Source organism: Anabrus simplex, chromosome 1 (genome assembly GCF_040414725.1).
Source record: "Anabrus simplex isolate iqAnaSimp1 chromosome 1, ASM4041472v1, whole genome shotgun sequence".
NCBI lineage: Eukaryota > Metazoa > Arthropoda > Insecta > Orthoptera > Tettigoniidae > Anabrus > Anabrus simplex.
Window position 1 is genome coordinate 438,479,582 of NC_090265.1, and position 23,327 is coordinate 438,502,908.

At 42.6% G+C, this 23,327-nt stretch overlaps 1 protein-coding gene across 1 annotated transcript in view; it reads left to right on the top strand.

Annotated features, from left to right (window-relative positions):
- LOC136867049 (uncharacterized) overlaps positions 1 to 23,327 on the top strand; it is a 717,985-nt gene that overhangs the window by 585,633 nt on the left and 109,025 nt on the right. The window contains exons 3-4 of the mRNA XM_067144156.2: positions 9,323 to 9,447; positions 16,935 to 17,185. Of these exons, the coding sequence (XP_067000257.2) occupies positions 9,323 to 9,447; positions 16,935 to 17,185 (376 nt within the window). The remainder of the gene's footprint in view (positions 1 to 9,322; positions 9,448 to 16,934; positions 17,186 to 23,327) is intronic.

The window sequence follows — 23,327 nt, forward strand, 5'->3', positions numbered from 1 at the left end:
ACGTTTATGGAGCGATATAAATGGCACAAATACCGCACGAATGGGTTGATAATGAGGTCTCTGTACCTGATCCACTGTTCTGTTATTTTTGCCTCCTTACTAAATTGCTCCTCGTACTGTTCTTTAACGTGAAGCAAACTCGGCCCATTCTGACGCTCCACTCGGTATCGCCGGAAATAGAAAAACACATTCGCATCAGTTGTGAGAACCATAATTGCACAAATAAACACAACACTGACCTCACAATAAATAAATAAATAAATAAATAAATAAATAAATAAATACTTCGTCGTTAGGGAAACGTGGACAGCAGATAACCAATAATTTCAATGTCGTATCTTTTGCTGCTTACCGTACCAGACGTGGAAACAATATTTTTATCATTGGATCACAGTAAATGAAAATTAAATTAATAAGAAATCACTGTCGTCACTCATGAAGAGTGAATGTTTTATAAATACTGAAATTTGTTCGCCCATTTCAAATTCCTATCGCCAAAGGCAAGCGGGGACCGGGACTTTAGTGCCCTTCATATTGGTAGGTGGAGAGGCACTTCTTGCGACAACTCTTACTAGTTATACTAATTTTGGTGCATAGAATGAATCACTATCTTCCACGAAATATGGGTAAATATTCCTACATTTAGCCAGTCAGTGGTCATATGATCAATCGTGAATTTCTTTTTAAATACTGTTGTATAGTCATTGTTCTTATCATGCTGAACTTCAAGTCTCGCTCACTAACTACATATTATTATTATTATTATTATTATTATTATTATTATTATTATTATTATTATTATTATTATTATTATTTGCAGGGGTGTTGAGGACGGCACAATCACCCAGCCCCCGGACCATTGGAATTAAGCAATTAAGGTTAAAATTCCCGACCCGGCCGGCAATCGAACCCGGGATCCTATTAACCGAAGGCCAGTACACTGACCATTCGGCTAACGAGTCGGGAATAATAATAATAATAATAATAATAATAATAATAATAATAATCGTATGGCCTTAGCTACCATGTGCAGACATTTCAATTTGACGCCATCTGGCTGTCAGCTCGTCAACTTCACATTGCCTTAATTACTCGCGGATACTGCCAGTTATTCTAATATGAGTTCCTTGTTAACGTAAAGATATTTGAGGTAAATATCCGTTATAGCAACATTTAGTGGAGAAAATCCCCTCTATCTTGCGCTGGATTTTTAAGGAACTATTATTCACCCACAGATGGAGATACGGTGACAACGATCATCATTTTTTTAATCATGTAAAGGTGTAATGTGTTTGATTTAATGATAGAGAGCAAAAGATTTTGCAGTATAGTCTATGAGATTTATAAGAAACGAACATGTTATTACCACAGATTGAACAAAAATAACCCTCCTCTTTAAGTTGGCTTTACGTATGATAGCGGTATATTTTAATACACTGCGCTCTAAGAAAATAAAACTTGTGAACTATTATATGAAATAATCGGTATACTGTGGGGATTTGAGATCATGAAGATCAAGTAACATCAACAACACACAGCAATGTCTTGTTGAAATTTGTTGATCACTTTCTCCTCTGTTTTCAGTTTTTCACTTGCATTTTTACTTCTGTTTTAATAGTTCGCAGAAAAGGGAATGATTTTCAGCATTTAAGGTAATTCCTTGCCGACTTAACAGTCCAAAATCACACTTCTGATAATAGGGTCACATTTATACGCCGATAAACATCGGTGTGGGAATAGAAAACTAATCACTTGGCTGAATGGTCGACATAGTGGCCTTCGGATCTGAGGGCTGTGAGTTGATTCGAGGCTGGACCAGGGAATTTTATCTGAAATGATTATTTCTCTTGGTTCGTGGACTTGGTATTTGTGCTTTCCTTCACATTCCCACAACTTCCACACCAAACACAGCACTATCCTGTCGGGGAGTCTGCCTTACAAGGGCTGTACCAGACTAGCATCAGCCTTGAAAATGAAAGTCCACAGCCTGTTTCCGGTCATTCGACAGGGTCAGAAATGGAATAAATGAATCCCCCATCTAGCGGCGACGATAGGGATTGTGCCGGCTGCCGAAGCCTCTCGCACTCCACTCGGGCAATGATTAATGAATGACAGATGAAATGATATTGGATAGTGTTGCTGGAATGAAATATGACGGAAACCGGAATAGCCGGAGGAAAACATGTCCCGCCTCCGCTTTGTCCAGCTCAAATCTCACATGAAGTGACCGCGATTTGAAACGCGGAACCCAGCGGAGAGAGGCCGGCGCGCTGCCGCCTGAGCCACGGAGTACCATTAGCCTTACGAAATTAAACTGTGAAAATTTTCTTTATGAGCAATTGAATCAGGAAATGTTCAGACTATTGTACTTTTAGCCTGTATCGTACCACTGGTTTTTAAACACTTTCTCGAGTTAATACTCCATCAGAAAAACTCAGTTTAATATCTGGTCACTGAGCGAGTCGGCTACATGAATCGAGGCGTGTAGTTGTTTCGGGAGATAGTGGGTTTCGAACCCCTCTTTTGGCAGCCTTGACGGTGCTTTCGCTATTTTTACACCAGGCAAATAAATGATAGGGCTATTTCTTAATTAAGGCCAAGGTCGCTTCTTTCCAAGTCCTAGCCTTGTCCTAACTCACCATCGAATACTCGATGCGAGGTAAAGCAAATAGCAAAAATAATGTATTTGGTACGGGGCCTTATTTTCGGATGCACCTACTCTCGCTACGCGCTAGACCTAAACCCCATCCGAAGTTGTGGCCGGGATTACGCGCTGCGCATTGAAAGCCTTGTATTTTGTTAAAGGCGCATCAAAATAACGAAGGAAATACTAAACGCACTGTTACAAGCATGAAAAGCACACTAAAGTTTCCTTCTCATCTTTGTATACCTAGGACTGCCTACTGCGAACCACAGACAGGAGAATTAAAAAACACTGAGTGAGTTGGCCGTGCGGTTAGGGGCGCTCAGCTGTGAGCTTGCATTCGGAAGAGAGTGGGTTCGAAATCTTTCGGCAGCCGTGATTTTCACACCAGCCAAATGCTGGGGCTGTACCTTAATTAAGGCCACGACCGCTTCCTTCCCATACTTTCCTATCCCATCATCACCGCTATAAGAGCTATCTATGTCTTGCGACGTAGAGCAACTTGTACAAAGAAACAAGAAGAATAAAAAATAGTGGTTACAAATTATGTACGGTAGCTACTTAGAAAAACTATAGAAGTCGATGTCGTTAAAAGTTGTGAACGTAACAAGTTCAACCGACGTGGTGGTTCAGCAGCTTTCTCCGCGGCTTCACACTTTTACGCCCCGTGTTCGAATCCCAGTTAATTGTTTTTGTTTCATTAATCTACTTTTGTCCATTGATGAATACTACACGAATGTTTCTCATCGAGTTAGTGGATACAAGGGCGTTATGTTGATTATAAAATTACAACTGGGTTTCACAAAAATGTGTTATGTATTTATTATTTATAGCCTATATACAGTGTGATTCAGCAGCCCCTTCCAATATCGTTTGCTGCAGTCCAACAAACGTACACATGGTTATAGGGGTGCTATTCCCCTGCAGGCGTACTGTATGATACTAATGTTCAGTGAGCACGTATTACACACGATTCTGAACCCTAGCGAAGTGTTATATCATCCGTTCGCAAAACATGATGCCTTGAAATCATGTAGCAACTTCCCTTTAACATGTAACTATGTTAATGTGCCGTGCCTCGTGACCGAGTACAACGAAGATGGGAATCGATGCATAAAACTAGGTAATAGTGCAATAATTCATATCTTAAACACCAAACCGTATGGCGTATGTACTCTGCTCTCGTCGTACTACCAGCGTGTTTCCAGCAGTGTAGTGCAGCGGATGTGATAAGGCGTTCGCCTAGCAATCAACGGATTGTGCCAGCGGCGGTTCGAATCTTGTATCGTTCAAATTCTTTTGCAACGAAATGATGTTTGAATACATCCTGTTGCAACCACATCGTCAAACGATCGTGCAGGGGCAGATCCTCCAGCAGTAGTGGGAGTTCCTGACGCAGCAAGTGCAGGTAGCGTGGGCCCGTCCAATGGCCCTCAAAGAAATAAGGTCCAATCAGGCGATTCCCCAAGATTCAACACCAAACATTCACTCCCCATCGTACTTGTTGGGCCGCCTGTCGCACCCAGTGAGGATTGTCCGGGCTCCAATAGGCCACATTCAAACAGTAATGTGACACTGTTATTCATCTTGTGCCCAGCGCATACTCCGCTAGTTAGAGCCTCCGTGTACTGGTATCTCCGCTGTCATTTGGCATGTTTTCCACAGAGGAATACGTTGACATGCTCCTCATTTATGGGTAAGCAAGACAAAACGCGTGCGAGGCACTACGTCTGTACCAGGGAACGGTATCCTGACAGGCGACACCCGGCTGCTACGACATTTCGCCTTGTTGAAAGACGCTTAAGGATAACAGGCGTGATTTCCAACCAGCCACTTGTCAGCGACAGGCCCGTTACATCGGGTGAAACAGAAGAGGTCGTTTTGGAGGCAGCTCGTAATAATCCACACATCAATACAAAGGCGACTGCACGACAGGTGAACCTCAGCCAGCCATCTGTCTGGCGAATACTGCATGAACATAAATTTCACCCATTCCATCTGGAGCTACACCAAGAGCTCCATGGACAGGATTTTGAAGCTCGAATGGAGTTCTGTCGGTGGCTATTAGGCAGGCTGGACAATGATGCAGCATTCGTATTGCATATCTTGTTGTCGGACGAAACGCACTTCCACAATAATGAGAACGTCAATCGCCACAACATGCACTATTGGAGATCGGACAATCCTCACTGGGTGCGACGGGCGGCCCATCAAGTACGATGGGGAGTGAATGTATGGTGTTGAATCTTGGGGAATCGCCTGATTGGACCTTATTTCTTTGAGGGCCATTGGACGGGCCCACGCTACCTGCACTTTCTGCGTCAGGAACTCCCACTGCTGCTGGAGGATGTGCCCTTGCACGATCGTTTGACGATGTGGTTGCAACAGGATGGAGCTCCACCACATTTGACTTTGCCCGTTCGTAACCATGTGAACGAGGAACTGCCAGGGAAATGGATAGGACGAGGAGGCCCTCTTTCTTGGACCGCCAGATAACTGGATTTAATGCCGGTAGACTTCTTTTTGCGGGGACATTTGAAGAACGTCGTTTACACTCAAGCGCCGGAAAACACCGACCAGCTCCGGTAATTCATGATGGACACCTGTCGAGTAATGACACCTGGAATGCTTAAACGCGAAAGACGATCTATTGGACAACGGCACCGAATGTGCATAAATCAAAACGGTCATCACATCGAGCATTTGCTGCGAAAAAACATTGTCAGGGCAGTTGTGTTCCTATTATTTCCGGTCTGTATGTGTCCGCCCCGCTAACTAATCGGGCCCTTCTTCGGGCCACAAACACATTCATTCACACACAATTTGCATGAAAGCGGGTATTGAACTTACATTGCGTGCGGTACGTATTAAACAAATATTTCAAAAATTTGTAATCTTCTCCCCGGACTCAAACCCCACACCTGACAAGCAAGCCCGTTCCACCACGCCTTTACCAACTATTCTACGGTTCCACATGGCACACTGGGCTGCTTATAGTAAGTATTAGGTTTACTGCGGTCACAGTATCAATTTAGTGTTTCGCCGGCGTGTCAGGTTCATATGATCTAAAGGCACACGCATATTTTTTAGTGTTTAATACGAGTATAACGCTACAGCGTCCTATCATGGCGAGGCGGTAAATACCAAGATATTCGATTGTGTTGTCTGACCATACCGGCGGGGCAGATGTTTTCAGGACGGAATGAATATTGAGCGTTGCATAAAACTACATTGGAAGGGGTGGCTGAATCAAGCTGTATATATACTCGCTATTACCCGCGGCTTCGCTCGCGTGGATTTCGTAATTTGATAAAGGAATAATTCCTCCGTACTGCACTAAGACTATATCTGAAAATTCCTAAATTATAAAAACTTACCAAAAAAGTGTTTCATTTACCCCAGAATCTCTTTGTAAACCACGTTTGTGATATTTCCTTTTGGGGCTAGGATAACCATGCGACATACTGTAGAAATTTGTATGTGAGGAACAGTCCTCTTTGAAGTCTAAAACAAAAAATGCATATATATATGTCATCCCTCCATTTAGGGTTGGCATGAGGAAGGGCATCTGGTCGTAAAACAAGGCCAAATCCACATGTGCGACACAGTTCGTACTCGCGACCCCACATGTGTGGGAAAAGCGGTAGAAAAAAGAATAAATGTGGGGGTCATTTTTCAGGGATTAAAATGTTTTGTAAGTTCGTTCTTATATTAATGCTTCAGGGAGATACGGTGCATTCCCTTGGATGATATCGATCGTAGAAAAATTCGAAACATAGAAATTTTGCACACCACGAGCATCGCATGGAGGCAGGTTTGCCACAGTTATATTTCTAGATGGGAATATCGCTCGGGAAAGAAACGTTGTTAATATTACTGAATATTTCACGTCTTGGCAATAAGTTTGCGACAGACCAGGCATAACGAATCATTTTTCTAAAAACTGTTTCAAATAAGTTGTTTCATTCATTTATTGGTGTTTAAAATTCATTTATCAGACATAACATACACGAATATGGATAACGATATTTTAAAATACATTGAACAAAACCATTCGTGTAGTAATCGTCGTCCACCTCTGTGGTCTAGTGGTTAGTGCGATTAGCTGCCACCCCCGGAGGCCCGGGTTCGATTCTCGGCTCTGCCACGAAATTTGAAAAGTGGTACGAGGGCTGGAAACGGGTCCACTCATCTCCGGGAGGTCAACTGAGTAAGAGGTGGGTTCTGTTCCTACTTCAGCCATCCTGGAAGTGGTTTTCCGTGGTTCCCACTTCTCCTCCAGGCGAATGCCGGGATGGTACCCAACTTGAGGCCACGTTAGCTTCATTCCCTCTTCCTTGTCTATCCCTTCCAATCTTACTACCCCCGCAAGGCCCCTGTTCAGCATAGCAGGTGAAGCCGCCTGGGCCAGGTACTTGTCATCCTCCCCAGTTGTATCCTCCGACCCAGAGTCTGAAGCTCCAGGACACTGCCCTTGATGCGGTAGATGTGGGATCCCTCGCTGAGTCCGAGGGAAAAACCGACCCTGGAGGGAAAACAGATAAAGAAGAAGTAGTAATCGTAAATGTACAAAAGTAAATAAGTGAAAAAATCATCGGAATTTGAACACGGGTTGGAATGCGTGAAGCCGCGGTGAAAACACCTGCGCCACCGCATCGTCTCCACCAGCTAAGTGCTAACTGGCACGTAAAGCACGTTGTAAACTTCGACCGTCATTTTCTCCGAAACGATCGAGTGTCCACGGATAAGTCGAAATATGTGTTCGCTTTTTTCGATCCCTCTTTCACCGACCAAAGTTTCTGAGAAATCGGGTTGTTACACTTGGCGGGTTCCCTCGCTAGAGATGAAGTTGGAGGAATGAAGTATAACAACCAGAGATCACAAATGGCTACGCACCCAGCCAGAAGAGTTTTGGGAAGCGTGGATGAAACAATTGCCAGAACAACAATGGAGACTACTTTGCAGGATAATAACTGAAACAAGTGTTTATTGTAAAGTATTTTCTAAAAGAATTATTCATTCCCGGTTGATTTTTTACCACCTTGTGCGCTCAGGCGTCTAGAGATTAATAGGGTACACACAGACAAACAAATTGACCCGAACAGTATTAAATTAATAAAAATAGAAACATGTCCGCCTCTGTGGTGTAGTGGTTACTGAGATTTGCTGCCACCCCTTGAGGCCCGGGTTCGATTCCCGGCTCTGCCATGAAATTTGAAAGGTGGTACGAGGGCTGGAACGGGGTCCACTCAGCCTCGGGAGGTCAACTGAGTAGAGGTGGATTCAATTCCCACCTCAGCCATCCTGGAAGTGGTTTTCCGTGGTTTCCCACTTCTCCTCCAGGCAAATGCCGGGATGGTACCTAACTTAAAGGTACGGTTGCTTCCTTCCCTCTTCCTTGTCTATCCCTTCCAATCGTCCCATCCCCCGCAAGGCCCCTGTTCAGCATAGCTGGTGAGGCCGCCTAAACGAGGTACTGGTCATCCTCCCCAGTTGTATCCCCAGACCCAGAGTCTGAAGCTCCAGCACACTGCCCTTGAAGCGGTAGAGGTGGGATCCCTCGCTGTGTCCGAGCAAAAAACCGACCCTGGAGGTTAAGCAGATTAAGAAGAAGTAGTAGAAGAAGAAGAAGAAATTTCTCTTTAGGAATATGCAGCAGAATTGGTTGGGCAATCAGTGTTGGGGGCCAAATAACAGCGTATTCATATTTCATTTAATATGTACACCTACTGAATGTTACAGGTCGAATACATTTCTTCTGTAAAGAAAAGTCTGCACTAGACATTTAAAACTTTGATATTATTATTATTTCCCAAGTGAAATATAAGTTCTTCGGAATTAAATTAACGATACATTTCACTACAACTTACGAGTGTATTTCTTACAGGAAAGAACCGTTTGACAGGTCGATCTATAATTCCTGGTGTATGGTTCTTTAAATCAAAAATTGCTGACCTTGTTTGTTTGTTTTGTTTTTTCTAAACTGAAACTTACCTTCATTTCCGTAAACTGACTTGCGGTCTTGTCTACATCGTTCGTGTAGCGATGTTTCTCCATGAAAATCTCCGGCTCCATGGCTAAATGGTTAGCGTGCTGGCCTTTGGTCACAGGGGTCCCGGGGTCGAGAATTTTAACCTTAATTGGTTAATTTCGCTGGCACGGGGGCTGGGTGTATTTGGCGTCTTCGTTATCATTTCATCCTCAGCACGACGCGCAGGTTGCCTACGGGAGTCAAATCAAAAGACCTGCATATGGCAAGCCTAACTTGTCCTCGGACACTCCCGGCACTAAGAGCCATACGCCATTTCTTTTCTTTTTTTTTCTCATGAAAATCGGTTGAATGCTTCTGTTGAATATCCAAATTTGAAGATACATATTGCAAGCCAGTATTATCACGCATCGCAAAAAATTTAATGCCTCTACTAAATCCTTCAAAGATGAAAAATTATTTAGTGATATGGTTGGGTTTTCACTTCTTTCACAAGTACTTGATAGGTGGTGATCATACTAATGAATACAGACACTTCCGTAGATAATTCTCGATTATCCTTGTGAATAGAAAACGTATTGGTTCGAGCTCTTTATCATAAACCCTACAATCTTATTTTGATTCATTTTGTAAATTTTCCCTATCCATTTCTTATCCAATAATGTGCAACGGATGTTAATATGTTCCAGCCTCATCTACAAAAATTCTGTTCTACTCTTCGTGGTCTGAGTGGTCCGAGTGCGATCACCGGTGTGTACAGACGAGGAAGCGGCTCTGCCAGAGGCCGAGCAAGTGTGGAAACATCGTGCTTAAAGTGAGTCTCTTTCTTCCTAGTTTTACAATAAATTTCCACTAGAACTACTATTGTTACGTACTGTTGTACTTCTTGCTTGATGAGAAGCATGCTAACACTGCCCAAACTATAAGGAATGTGTGTGAATGTTGTCATCCAACATGCTGTTGCAGACGATATGTTGGCTTATTACAGTAGAGTCGATATACTTCCTTGTTTTAGTCACCGACAAATATGCGTGAACCCACGCTTCTGCCAATCTCCAGTTCTACAACGAAAATATTATTTTCAAGTAACATTAGAAATCAGAGCATAATACTTTATAAGAATATTCCTCTTAAAGCATGCTAGCGCATCGGCTTTTTAGCGCATGTAAAGTCTTGCGACTACCAAACAGACTGCTACTCTGCCAGGTGACCTGTAAGATATAGGAGTGTCACGTGATTAATGCGACTAATTTCTCTTCTGAAGTGCTTGGTTTTCTTGGCTGAATTTACCGTCTTTCACATTAGATAGCTCGTCTGTAGATCCCCGTACCAGCACTCTTTGGACAAGCAGGAATCGACCACGAAGCGTCCGGATGAGAGACAGATACTCCGTCCCTATGTCCCATTACAGAAGATATATAAAGGATTTGCATCAGTCTCACGCATTTACACTTGTGTAAGAATTTCGTCTGATGAACTGTGCTACTGTGGTGATGTCCGACTCGTTGGCTGAATGGTCAGCGTACTGGCCTTCGGTTCAGAGGGTTCCGGGTTCGATTCCCGGCAGGGTCGGGAATTTTAACCATCATTGGTTAATTTCTCTGGCACGGGGGCTGGGTGTATGTGCTGTCTTCATCATTTCATCCTCATCACGACGCGCAGGTCGCCTACGGGAGTCAAATCAAAAGACCTGCATCTGGCGAGCCGAACTTGTCCTCGGACACTCCCGTCACTAAAAGCCATACGCCATTTCATTTTACTGTGGTGATGTGTGAACGTTGTCATTCAACATGCTGTTGCAGACGATATGTCGGCTTATTAGTGTCGATACACTTCCTTGTTTTAGTCACCAACAGATATGCGTGAACCCATGATCTCCAGGTTCTTTTAAATAGACGTCGTAAATGTATTTGCAAATGAGTGCTGGAGTAGTGTGAGAGGAGGGTGTTTCATTGGTCAAACATCATCTAGACATCACATTAGATGAACTCTTCTTTAGCAAGCCTCTGTGGCTCAGGCGGCAGCGCGCCGGTCTCTCACCACTGGATACCGTGGTTCAAATCCCGGTCGCTCCATGTGAAATTTGTGCTGGACAAAGCGGAGGCGGGACAGGTTTTTTTCCGGGTACTCCGGTTTTCCCCGTCATCTTTCATTCCAGCAACACTCTCCAGTATCATTTCATTTCATCTCTCAGCCATTAATCATTGCCCCAGAGGAGTGAGACAGGCCTCGGCAGCCGGCACAATTCATATCCTCGCCACAAGTTGGGGGCTTCAATCATCGCATCCCTGACCCGCTCATTGACTGGAAAACAGGCTATGGGTTTTCTTCAGCAAGTGGTTCTTGGGATGTATATTGAAACCTTGGGGGCATACAGCCCGGCTCGTGTAATCGTCAGTCTATCGTCGACCTTCTGATTATTAGAATAGTCCCCAACGAGGTTTCCCGCATCACAGTTAGGAGTAAATATCAAACTCTAAAAAATTATCGTAACAACCTCTAGATGACCAAATGTAGAACTCACATCTATTTCTATTCAGTTGTTCTCATTTGGTTGAATACAGTCCGTATAAACCCTCGTAACTGGATTCAAATCACCCAAGCTAAAGCGGAGAATTGATACCTGAACCAGCTTGCCAGAAAGCTACATGGCATTGGTCAACTATTCCGTGTTTGGCAGAGCAGCAGCAGCTGACCACTATTCAGATACTGATTCCTATCTCTTGTAGTAATTTGATTAACTTTGGCTGCCTTTTGATTCCGTTAACGCCGAGCTGAATAGCTCAGCCTCCTGAGGCCAACTTGGCAGGTTCGATTCTGGCTCAGCCCTGTAGTATTTGAAAGTGGCACATAAAACCGCTGCGAGACAATTCTGACACCTCGGCCTTTGCGAAAACCTAAAATGGTAGTTAGTGGGACATAGAATTATTATTATTATTATTATTATTATTATTATTATTATTATTATTTTCAGTTTTGGCCACTATGGAGCACGGAGTAAAAGTACAGTATCCTGGATCATCTTTTCCCTCCCCTGGCTTTGATCTTCTGCCAATATAGCTTCATTCGTTCGGTTATCTGCTTCCTTCTTTCTTCTGAAAAAATCACTTTTGAAGATATCTTTTCTCCTTCTCGGAAGCCGCTGAAGTCTGAAACTAATCGTCGAAAGTGGTTCCTGTTTTGGATGTCTTCATGATCAATGTCCATTCTCTCCATATCAGCACGTATCTCCATAAACCACCCGGGAACAATTTTTTCCCCTTCGAAATGTGTAACGAGTTTTCGAGTCAGCCTTTCTTGATCCATACGTAGGAGATATCCATAAAATTGTATTCGTCTCTTCTTCATCGATTATATTATTGTTATTATTATTATTATTATTATTATTATTATTATTATTATTATTATTATTATTATTATTCCAACCGTGAACCTATACTACCTCTATTCACTGCGAGAAATATTCGATCAAACAACCCTCTAACCACATAGCACAACAGCCCTAATGGGTCTTCGCCTACGAAGCGACCGCTGCTCAGCCTGGAGGCCTGCAGATTACGAGGTGTTATGAGATCAGCGCGATGAATCTCCGCGACCATTAGTCTTCGTTTTCTAGACCAAGGCAGCCATCTTACAGTCAGATATCTCCTCGATTGTAATTACGTAGGCTGACCGAACCTCGAACCAGCCCTCAAATCCAGCTAAAACTCCCTGAGCTGACCGGGAATAGAAACCAGGGCTTCTGGGTAAGAGACAAGCTTACTATACCTAGACCGCAGTGCCAGCTCGATCAAACAAAGGTGGTAGTTAAATTTATATCATAATCTTCAACAGTGCTCTAAATGTCAACCTGTTCCTGTAAAAACGAATATTCATCCATACGTATAAACCACGTCCTTCAACTTGGAGCGAATGATTCCCTCAATACATAATGAGGTTGATTTCAGTTCTATTGTATCTCCATGGAAGAGGGTGTATTTGTTGTAATCTGTTCAATGAGAAAGACCGAGTTGCTCTATTATTTAAAGAAATGCATTTATTTCTGCTTCCCCCATTTGGAGGCTGCCAAAAAGACAAAGCTTGATTTAAAAAATTTCAGCACGTGCCTGAGATGTTGTGTTTTGTTGTTAAACTAAGCCTGTAATATAGAAAAAACATAATTCTTAAGTAGACTGTATAAAACCTTGTTTCTTGAATCTTCATAATTATGCTTTACTTTCGTGCATTTTCCTAAAGTTCTGTATGTAATAATGGGATTAGAACCAGTAGAAAAATCCGGCACCTCAGCGCCTCCGAAAACCGTCAAAGAAGTTAGTAGGACTTATAACCAGTAACATTGTTATTAGAAACAATAGAATGATTACAAAATCAAGAGAGGTTTATTTTTAAACTAGCTGTAGGTCCCGGCACTGCTCGGGTGCATTTTTTTAAATGTTTACGTTTAGGATTTTTATTACCTGTTTGAAGTTATTTTCTGCAGATTTCTTTATTGTGACGTTGATTGATAGTTCACGAAAACTTTTATAATTTAAAAATACTGTTATGTGTACAATGTCAGGTTTTATTCTGAGATTATTTAGTTTCGATTTAAACTGTTTCCTTGTGGCACCCAAGGTTGTCTCGGAAGTAGTTGATCCTTTCAAACAAATAGGCTAATAAAAGTTATACCTGTATGTATGGCCGTCATTCGCTGCAGAGCTTGAAACCCGCAGAAAATAGTAATTTTCTCCCTCACTTAAAGAGTGAAATTATGTACATAATATAAATCTTTTAAAATAAAGATTCGTTTCACATATAATCTACAGATTTTACAGAAAATCCCTAGTGTATGAGAATTTTTTTTTTTTTTTTTGCTATTTGTTTTACGTCGCGCCGACACACAGATACGTCTTATGGCGGCGATGGGATAGGAAAGGCCTAGGAAGTGGAAGGAAGTGGCCGTGGCCTTAATTAAGGTACAGCCCCGGCATTTGCCTGGTTTGAAAATGAGAAACCACGGAAAACCATCTTCAGGGCTGCCGACAGTGGGGCTCGAACCTACGATCTCCCGATTACTGGATACTGGCCGCACTTAAGCGACTGCAGCTATCGAGCACGGTAGTGTATGAGAGAATATCAAATAACTCGCTGGTTCTTCCTATAAACCATCGGTTCGTTTAGTGATTTTTGAATAATGTGCATATCAAAATCTTCTCCTGGATAAGTATAATCTAAATGTGAATTTTAGTTGAGATCTATCCAGTCTTTTCACCGTGATGGTGAGACAGACAGACAAACCGACACGAAATCTAAAACCCATTGATACGGTTTTGAGTTAACCTAAATCAGATAAATATCTGCGCATTTGGTACATGAAAGTTATACTTCCTTCGGTCATTTCAAATGTATAAACTCTTTTCTGTTTTCATGTTTTTTCTTCTTTGTGTTTTGTAAATATGTGCATATTATATATTGCTTAGTTATAATTAATAGTAGCAGTAAGTGATGTTAATATTGTTATTTGAAAGTATTATATTTGTAATTGGAGAATTAATAACTCTGTTGATATTATACAAACAAATCAAATCAAAAATAGCCAATTAAACGAGATTACAGACAGCGAACCACCTGTAATTTCATTTACAAAAATTACTATCAATCATGTCCGCCTCTGTGGTGTAGTGCTTAGCATGATTAGCTGCCAACTCGAGAGGCCCGGATTCGATTCCCGGCTGTGCCACGAAATTTGAAAAGAGGTACGACGGCTGGAACGGGTCCCACTCAGCCTCGGGTGGTCGGCTGAGTAGAGGGGGTTCGATTCCCACCTCGGTCATCCTCGAGGTTGTTTCCCACTTCTTCTCCAGGCAAATGACGGGATGGTACCTAATTTAAGGCCACGGCCACTTCCCTCCCTCTTCCTTCTCTATTCATTCCAATATTCCCATCCTCCAACAAGGCCCCTGTTCATTATAGCAGGTGAGGCTGCTTAGGCGAGATATTGGTCCCCCTCCCCAGTTGTATCCTCAGACCCAAAGCCTCACGTTTCAGAACACTTCCCTAGAGGCGGTAGAGATGGAATCCCTCGCCGAGTCCGAGGGAAAAACCAACTCTGGAGGGTAAACGGATTAAGAAAGAAGGAAGACCATAAATCATCATCATCATCATCATCATCTGTTTGCCCTCCAGGTTGGGCTTTTCCCTCGGACTCAGCGAGGGATCCCACCTCTACCGCCTCAAGGGCAGTGTCCTGGAGCTTCAGACTCTTGGTCGGGGATACAACTGGGGAGAATTTTTTTGCTAGGGGCTTTACGTCGCACCGACACAGATAGGTCTTATGGCGACGATGGGATTGGAAAGGCCTAGGAGTTGGAAGGAAGCGGCCGTGGCCTTAATTAAGGTACAGCCCCAGCCAACTGGGGAGAATGACCAGTACCTCGCCCAGACGGCCTCACCTCCTATGCTGAACAGGGGCCTTGTGGAGGGATGGGAAGATTGGAAGGGATAGGCAAGGAAGAGGGAAGGAAACGGCCGTGGCTTTAAGTTAGGTACCATCCCGGCATTCGCCTGGAGGAGAAGTGGGAAACCACGGAAAACCACTTCGAGGATGGCTGAGGTGGGAATCGAACCCACCTCTACTCAGTTGACCTCCCGAGGCTGAGTGGACCCCGTTCCAGCCCTCGTACCACTTTTTCAAAAAATTTCGTGGCAGAGCCGGGAATCGAACCCGGACCTCCGGGGGTGGCAGCTAATCACGCTAACCACTACACCACAGAGGCGGACAGACCATAAATCATTAAATTTAATTATCAGAATGACCTTTAGGATTGCCAAACCTTCTTCTCTTCTTCCGAATTTACGAAATATGTCATAAAAGGGTACGCCAGGCATATCCATATTGAACATTTGTATTAAAGAACGCTTAAATCGGGAATAATACCAATACAATTAATTTTGAAGACACCAAGCCCTTAGTTAGATTTCTAATCCTCCGCGTAATGTTTCAGCTTTCATGTTATTTTATTGTCATATTGTCTGCCTCCATAGCGTAGCGGTTACCACTATTAGCTGCCGTCTTCGGTGGCCCGGGTTCGATCCACGATACTGTCAGAAATTTAAGATTGGCAGGAGGGCTGGTATGTGGTTAAAACGGTGCATACAGCTCACCTCCAATGAGGTTGGGCATGAATAAAGCTGTACCACTTCGGTATGAGGACACGAATGTATTTACATATTTATTGTCATATTTAATTATTTATCTTTCTGTTACATGAAACGAATTTCGTCGTGTTCACCAGCCTAGGTTAAAGCATTTCCTTTCCGCTCACTAAACTCACTACCTAGATGTACATCGTGAAAAAGGGTTCAAAATATAGGGTGAGCAACATAAAGCGGATCCAGTCCCGCAGCTCAGCAGCGCAGCCTGCACATGGGAGGTGTGTACGTGACAGGAAGTCCGCAGTAAATACAGTTTTACGTGAGCTATTTCTAACGAACAACACAACACTAAAAGTACTCACATATATCACCCAGGAGATGTTGAAACTGTCTCGCTTCGTTGTTCAAGCATTTATGGCACCTGCTTAGGAAATATTGTTTATTACCCTCTGCAGTTTCCTCTGAGGAATGGCAGCAATTTCTTGACGAATGTTATTTCGAAGTTCATAAAGTGTGTTGATTTGTTTTGTACACTTTCTTTTTCAATGCCCCCCAGAGATAACAATCGCAGGAGACCGAGGAGGCCATATGTTGTTCGTGATAACTCCAACTTCAAACACTGCATGGATTTCCTGTAAGGAGAAGTGGGCTGTATGTACCGTCGCAGGGTCTTGATGGAAAAATGCGACACTTCTTTCCCTCTCAGTTAATTCTCCAAAAAAACAGCCGCAAAATGGTTTGCATATACCTACCACCATTGACAGTTCCCGAAAAAATTATTGGACCTATTATTCTCTCGCCGCTAACAGCGCAACACACTCCTATTTTTTCATCATGCAAGGATACTTGGTGAAGCTGATTAGGCTTTTCAGTACTCGAATAACGATTATTTTCTGTATTAATATACGCAGTTGGGTGAAAACACGATTCGTCCGGAAAGAACATTAGATTTCTATTCATTCCCACCATACTAGTCCAGTTGTGGAGTTGAGTGTATGTTTCACAGGAAAGGAACGATGTATGCAAAAAGGGGAGTATTCCCGAGCACAGCATGGAGGGGTAAGTTAGAAAGCGCAGAAAAGTGATGCTGGGTAAGTCTCTGTTCAGAACAGTTGTGGGTTCCTTTTGCGCAATTCAATAGACACATTTTAAAATGTAATGTTTCAGGAAGAGAGGCCGTGTCATCACAAACAGCGCGGTCGGAGAAGACAGTGCCACAAGCGGCGCCGCCACAAACACAAGCGGGAAGAGGTGTTTAATGTAGTCCACATGACCACCCCACCTACCGAGCAGGACACCACCTCCACTGCCCGGCGAGGACGAGGACTCCCGCCACACATGAGGTTTAACAGCAAGCTATACGGCCGGTGGAGCCGATGGACGCCTTGTACACGATCCTGTACAACTCAGAGATACAGGTGAGTCGTTTGGCCACAGGTGGCGCCCTAGAGATCCCGCTCTCAGTATAGTGGGTTCGATTCCAGGTAAGCACAATGTTCTTTGGGGTCACATAAACGAAACAAGTCCATTCCGTTAGCTTCTGGCGCGTAAGTGCACTGCTGTAGGACAATATTCCGATACACTGGCGTCACTAAAGTCTATAGCAATTGCAAAAATGTGAAATTATTATTATTGTTACGGAGTATTGTGGATGTGCAGAGGTGAAAGAAGGTGCTGGGGTGAACGGGTCTCAACTTATGAAATTAAAGTTAAGATAAAATTTAACAAGGTTATATTTTCTTTGCAAAATCAAGAAATGACAAGAATGGCAGGTACCGAGTAGCAAAGCAACCAGTTCGAGAGTGTACAATTACAGTGTTACAGGATTTGGGCTCCGAGAGCCAGACACACAATTCTTGAGTTATAAGCCCAACATTACGATATACAAGATTCAACAAAGGGGCAGAAGACCCCAATCATGCCCAGGAGCTCTTGCCCCCAATTACACAGTAAAGCCTCCTCGAGGCACACAGAAATCAAAAAATTTTTGGAAGAGCAACCCGCTCTCAAAGTTCCAGCCTATCAAAGGCCACACCAAATTCCACCTTCAAGCTGTCCTCCAAGGACATATACACAGGGGTAAAAATACCCAACCTACTGAGGCCTATTCAGTGAAGAAACAGAAATATTACATGGCTTCCACAATACCAACTTGAGAGGAGGCGAAACTGCACTCCAAATACGCCTTATTAAAACCTACTTGGCACTAGGCCACTAATGCAAGGGCTAATCCCATACTAAAGAGGTGACTTATAGAAGGAGACAATTTACATTACGTTAAGGAAGAAACGGTTGTGAAAATAAGTTCACCTCAACGTAATATGAGTGGGAACTCGAGAGGGTTAAGCACACTCTATCCCAATATGTAGTTTAAAAAGATAGAATTGATACCAAGTGTCTTTACATTTTAGGGGAAAGTTACAATATGGTAAAAAGCTTCGGACCTGCCCCGAGAGTTAAACTGCTGAGCTAGCAAGAAAAGAAGTTATTAAAAGGCCATTACCTGGTGGTTGAACTGCTGCCCGAAGAAAGAGGCGCTACCCGCCCCCTGCTACGTACTTTACACACTGATAGATGTTACTGAAGTGGCGCGGAGACCCGAAAATCAGCAGTTTATATACCCTCGTGGAAAGTTCGAGGCGTTTCAGGAATGAGAACACCCACCCACAAGCCTTTTATTGGATAATGGCAAAAACTACTACACTAGACGAAGAAGAAACACCTTATTGGTGGAAAATTAATTACAGAAATTCCTTATTGGTCAATTTCAAAACTGGCGGAAAGAAAGGGTTAATATTGCCAACTTAAACAATGACTGAAAGAAATTTAACAAGAACAAACTTATGAACCCAAAATTTCTCCAAAAACACAGTTCTTTCACTTCGCACTAGGGTGCATAATTGTAGTCCTTCAGTAGTGCCATCTAGAAGAGAATGTTCGCACTTCTTGCTACAGATAAAACAAAAACGAATCGAAACTGACATAGTTCAGAACACTTCAAAATTTATAGTAATGACATCTTCTGAGAAATCGTTGAATTAATATGGAAGTTAAAGTTCAGGCTTCCTCCAGTAGAGGAGTTTTAACTGGCGCAAAGTTTGAATTAGCGGCGTGGAGGTGTACCACCCGGTACAATTATTATTATTATTATTATTATTATTATTATTATTATTATTATTATTATTATTATTAAGAGTACATAATTTCAGACTGTCATCTATTCCAAAATGAATTGCGAGTAATAGTATTATTTCTTCTTATCGTTTAACGTCTCACTAACACAGGTACTGTTTCGGCGATGCTGGGTTAGGAAAGGACTACAATTGTAAAGGTAGAAGGCGTGACGTTAATGAAGATACAACCCTAGAATCTGCAGATGAGAAAATAGGAAACCATGGACAATAAGCGCCCGAGCTGCCAACTTTGGGGTTTGAACCCACCGTCTCTCAAATATAAGCTCATATCTACACGACCCGTACCGGGGAGCCAACTCACCTGGTACCGTTAACTCCGATGACGAAGGATAACATTGAACGCGTTAACAAATTGGTATATGTATAAGCAGGCGCATCACAGTGAATTAAATCTGATTGCTTTAGTCAAAACGACAACACAAAAATGGTTATCGGAAGTTGGACTGGGATTCTTCGAACAAGATAAGAAATTTGTTCCACGGTAGGAACAATGCTTGAACAAAGTTGGGGATTATGTAGAAAAGTTGCATACCTTCATGGTGTCTTTCATGTGACTCCAAGTATCTTTCTGACACCTACCCGTAACCATTATGTCAGAAACATGCCATCAAAGAACAGAAAGACACTTTGACCTTAAAAAGGAAAGGACAGCATATTAATAATATTAATACTGTAATAATAATAATAATAATAATAATAATAATAATAATAATAATAATAATAATAATAATAATAATAATAACAAGCAGTATTATCTTACATGTACGTTGTCATAAACACAGAAGCTGGTTGTATCCACAATAAATAAATAAATAAATAAATAAATAAATAAAAAGTAATGTTATTGGTTTTACAACCCACTTACTATTTTTACGGTTTTTGAAGACGCTAAAATTTTGAAACTTTGTCCTGCAGGAGTTCTTTTATGCGGTCGTAAACCTAACGACATGAGGCTGTGGGGGACTTCAACAACTTCAAAATCCTCTGAACTGGGCGGGATCAAACACACAGACTTCAACTCGGAAGGCCAGCACTGCACCATCTGAGGTATTCGACCCTGCTGGATCCTGAAATAGCAATACCGAAGGTTTATAGGCAAACCTTTTCATTTGTTTATTTTTACAATTTGTTTTACATCGCACTGACACAGATAGGTCTTATGCGACTATGGGATAGGAAAGGGCTAGGAGTGGGGAGGAAGCGACCGTGGCCTTAATGAAAGGTACAGCTCCAGCATTTCCTTGGTGTGCAAACTGGAAATTACGGAAAATATCTACAGGGCTGCCGACGGTGAGGTTCGAACCCACCGTTTCCCGAATGCATGCTGATAGCTACGTCATCCAAACAGCGCAGCCGCTATATGCAAACTTCAAACTTCAATTGCGAAGCCATATTGAGGCATAGTGCATAATATATTGAGTGAGGTAGTTCGCCATTGCCTGTCTCATTGAGCCAGAAAGTGCTATTGCAGCACGATTGACCCTGTGAGAAACGTCATTTGCATCCAGAAGTACAAACCGTGCTTTAAATAGTATTACTCAGTACCACCCGACCTCAGCAGCAACCATATCGTTAGACATAAATGAGACTGAACCTTAAGTGAAATACACTTTGTTCTGGCCTGTGCCAAGAGATACAGTAGATGCGGAAATTATATTTATCAAGAGACTAGCTGTAGTACCCGGCGTTGCCCGGATAATTTCTGAATATTTACCTTTAAGATTTGCATTACCAGTTAGTTATGTGTAATGTGAATTTTTAGAGAGTTCCTTTTTAACTTGCAGATTGATATGTTATGATCTATTATGTAGTTTTAAAATTATTTAGATGTGTTTGATTTCAAGTTTTAGATTATTTAGTTTTCAAGTAAAACTTCTTCCTTATGAAAGCTCGAATCGACTGGGAAGTATTTGATCCTGTCAAAAATTAATAAGTGATAACTATATGTATTTAGCCGTCGCACTATAGATACGATGTACAGGATTTCAACTGTCAATGAGACTGTCCCCCTCCCGCCCTCCACCACTAAGAGATATAATATAAAATCTGGATTGTCACCATTCATCTCAGTGACCCAGAACACTGTAGATTCGACACTGTTTTCGATTATTTTTATATCTCACTCCCCCTCACCCACACCCCAAGGGGGCTGAACATGAATTTAAATAATTTCGGAGTGTCACTAATTATTTCAGCTACCACGAAAACTATGGATTCGATAATATTCTGGATTATTGTTATACCACCCCCCTCGCCCCCTGCCCATAAGGGTGCTAGGGGTGTCTTACCCTCACGCGGTTTGTCTCCTGATACTAATTGATAAGTGTACCAAGTTTGGTGAAATTGTTCCAGTGGTTTAGTAGGAGATATGTCATTTACACACCCACACCCACACACCCACGCACAAACATACATCAGTTGTTATATATAGTAAGAAGAAGAAGATAATATTTTTATATGTAGTTTATCGATTAATTTTATATCTCACCCCCTTCGCTCCCCACTTGGACTTGCAAAAAATCCAGAGTAATACTATTCATCTCAGAGACCCTGAAATCTATGGATTCGAAACTGTTTTTAATTATTTCTATATCTCACCCGGGGTTCGAATCCCACTGTCGGCAGCCCTGAAGATGGTTTTCCGTGGTTTCTCATTTTCACACCAGGCAAATGCTGGGGCTGTACCTTAATTAAGGCCACGGCCGCTTCCATCCAACTCCTAGGCCTTTCCTATCCCATCGTCGCCGTAAGACCTATCTGTGTCGGTGCGACGTAAAGCCCCTAGCAAAAAAAATATCTCACCCCCCCCCCCTTTGCTCCCCACTAAAAAAAATTCTAGAGTATTACTTTTCAACTCAGCGACCCCGAAAACTATGAATTCGACACTATTCTCGATTATTATTGTAACTACCGTCCCCCCTGACCCTCTCCCTTAAGGGCGCTACGGATGGCTTACGCTCCACAGTGCTCGTCTCCCGATAGTAAGTAATACGTGTACCAAGTTCGGTTGAAATTGCTCCAGTGGTTTAGGAGGAGATGTGTCATTTACACACACACTTTCATTTCTATATATAGTAAGATTTTTATACTCGTACTTCACCCCCTTTCCATCCCCGCCCGAAGGAGTCCTATGAGTGCCTTACACAACAGTATATTTTTTGCAGATATTAAGTCTTATTTGTACCAATTTTGGTTGGCGGCTATGCCCAAACGTACATGCATAATCTCACTGCTCTAGAATCCTGGAGCAGACGTTGCCATGATTACGGCAGTTCATTTCTTTATCCGATTCCTAGAGCAGGGGTAGTGTGGTGCCAATATCTCCGTAACGGTTGATTTTAGGGCCTTAAAACATGGTTTTCGGTCCCGTAGGGCTTACCGAGTTTTGTTCTTTGCGTCAAGAGGATTAAGTTGAGCTTTGTCTCGTCCTTATACGACAAATTCGATATTTTGCCTATAATAGTATAAGAGAAAATAAAACCGTTGTGGTTTTCCTATAAAACCCCCGTCTTTTCAAAGATTTTAAAATGATATGCATATCGAAACCTTCCCCGGGGTGAGTATACTCTAAATATGAAGTTTGGTTGAGATCTATCCAGCCGTTTCGACGTGATGGTGGAACAAACAGACAAACAGACACGAACAACTTTATTTATAAGATAAGATTGTATCAGACATTGCAATAACTTAAATCCGCTCAAAATCATATATTACTGACTAAGCTCCGTAGCGTAACGGGCAGTGTTATGAATTGCCTTCCTCGGGGGCTCGGGTTCTATTCCCGGTACAGCCAGAAATTTAAGAATGGCAGGAGGGCTGATATGTGGTTGAAATGGTACATGCAGCTCACCTCCATTGAGATGTGCCTGAAAAAAGCTGCACCAACTTGGGATGAGGACACGAGTTTACTTTTTTCCCACTTGTTGGGTGAATGGTCATCGTACTGGCCTTCGGTTCAGAGGGTACGGGGTTCGATTCCCGGCCGAGTCGGGAATTTTAACCTTCATTGGTTACTTTCAATGGCTCGGGGGCTAGGTGTTTGTGCTGTCCCCAACATCCCTGCAACTCACACACCACACACAACACTATCCTCCACCACAATAACACGCAGTTAACAACACATGGCAGATGCCTCCCACCCTCATCGGAGGGTCTGCCTTACAAGGGCCGCACTCGGCTAGAAATAGCCACACAAAATTAGTATTAGCTAAATAAATACACAATTCTCATTTAAGTTACCGTTACGTTTGCAGTTACTCTCATTAGGATATATCACTTGCCAGCAAACGCTACATAATTTAACAGGTTCACTGCCTCGCAATTTAATATTACACTCGTATAGCTTCCTTAATGGGATACCTGGCAC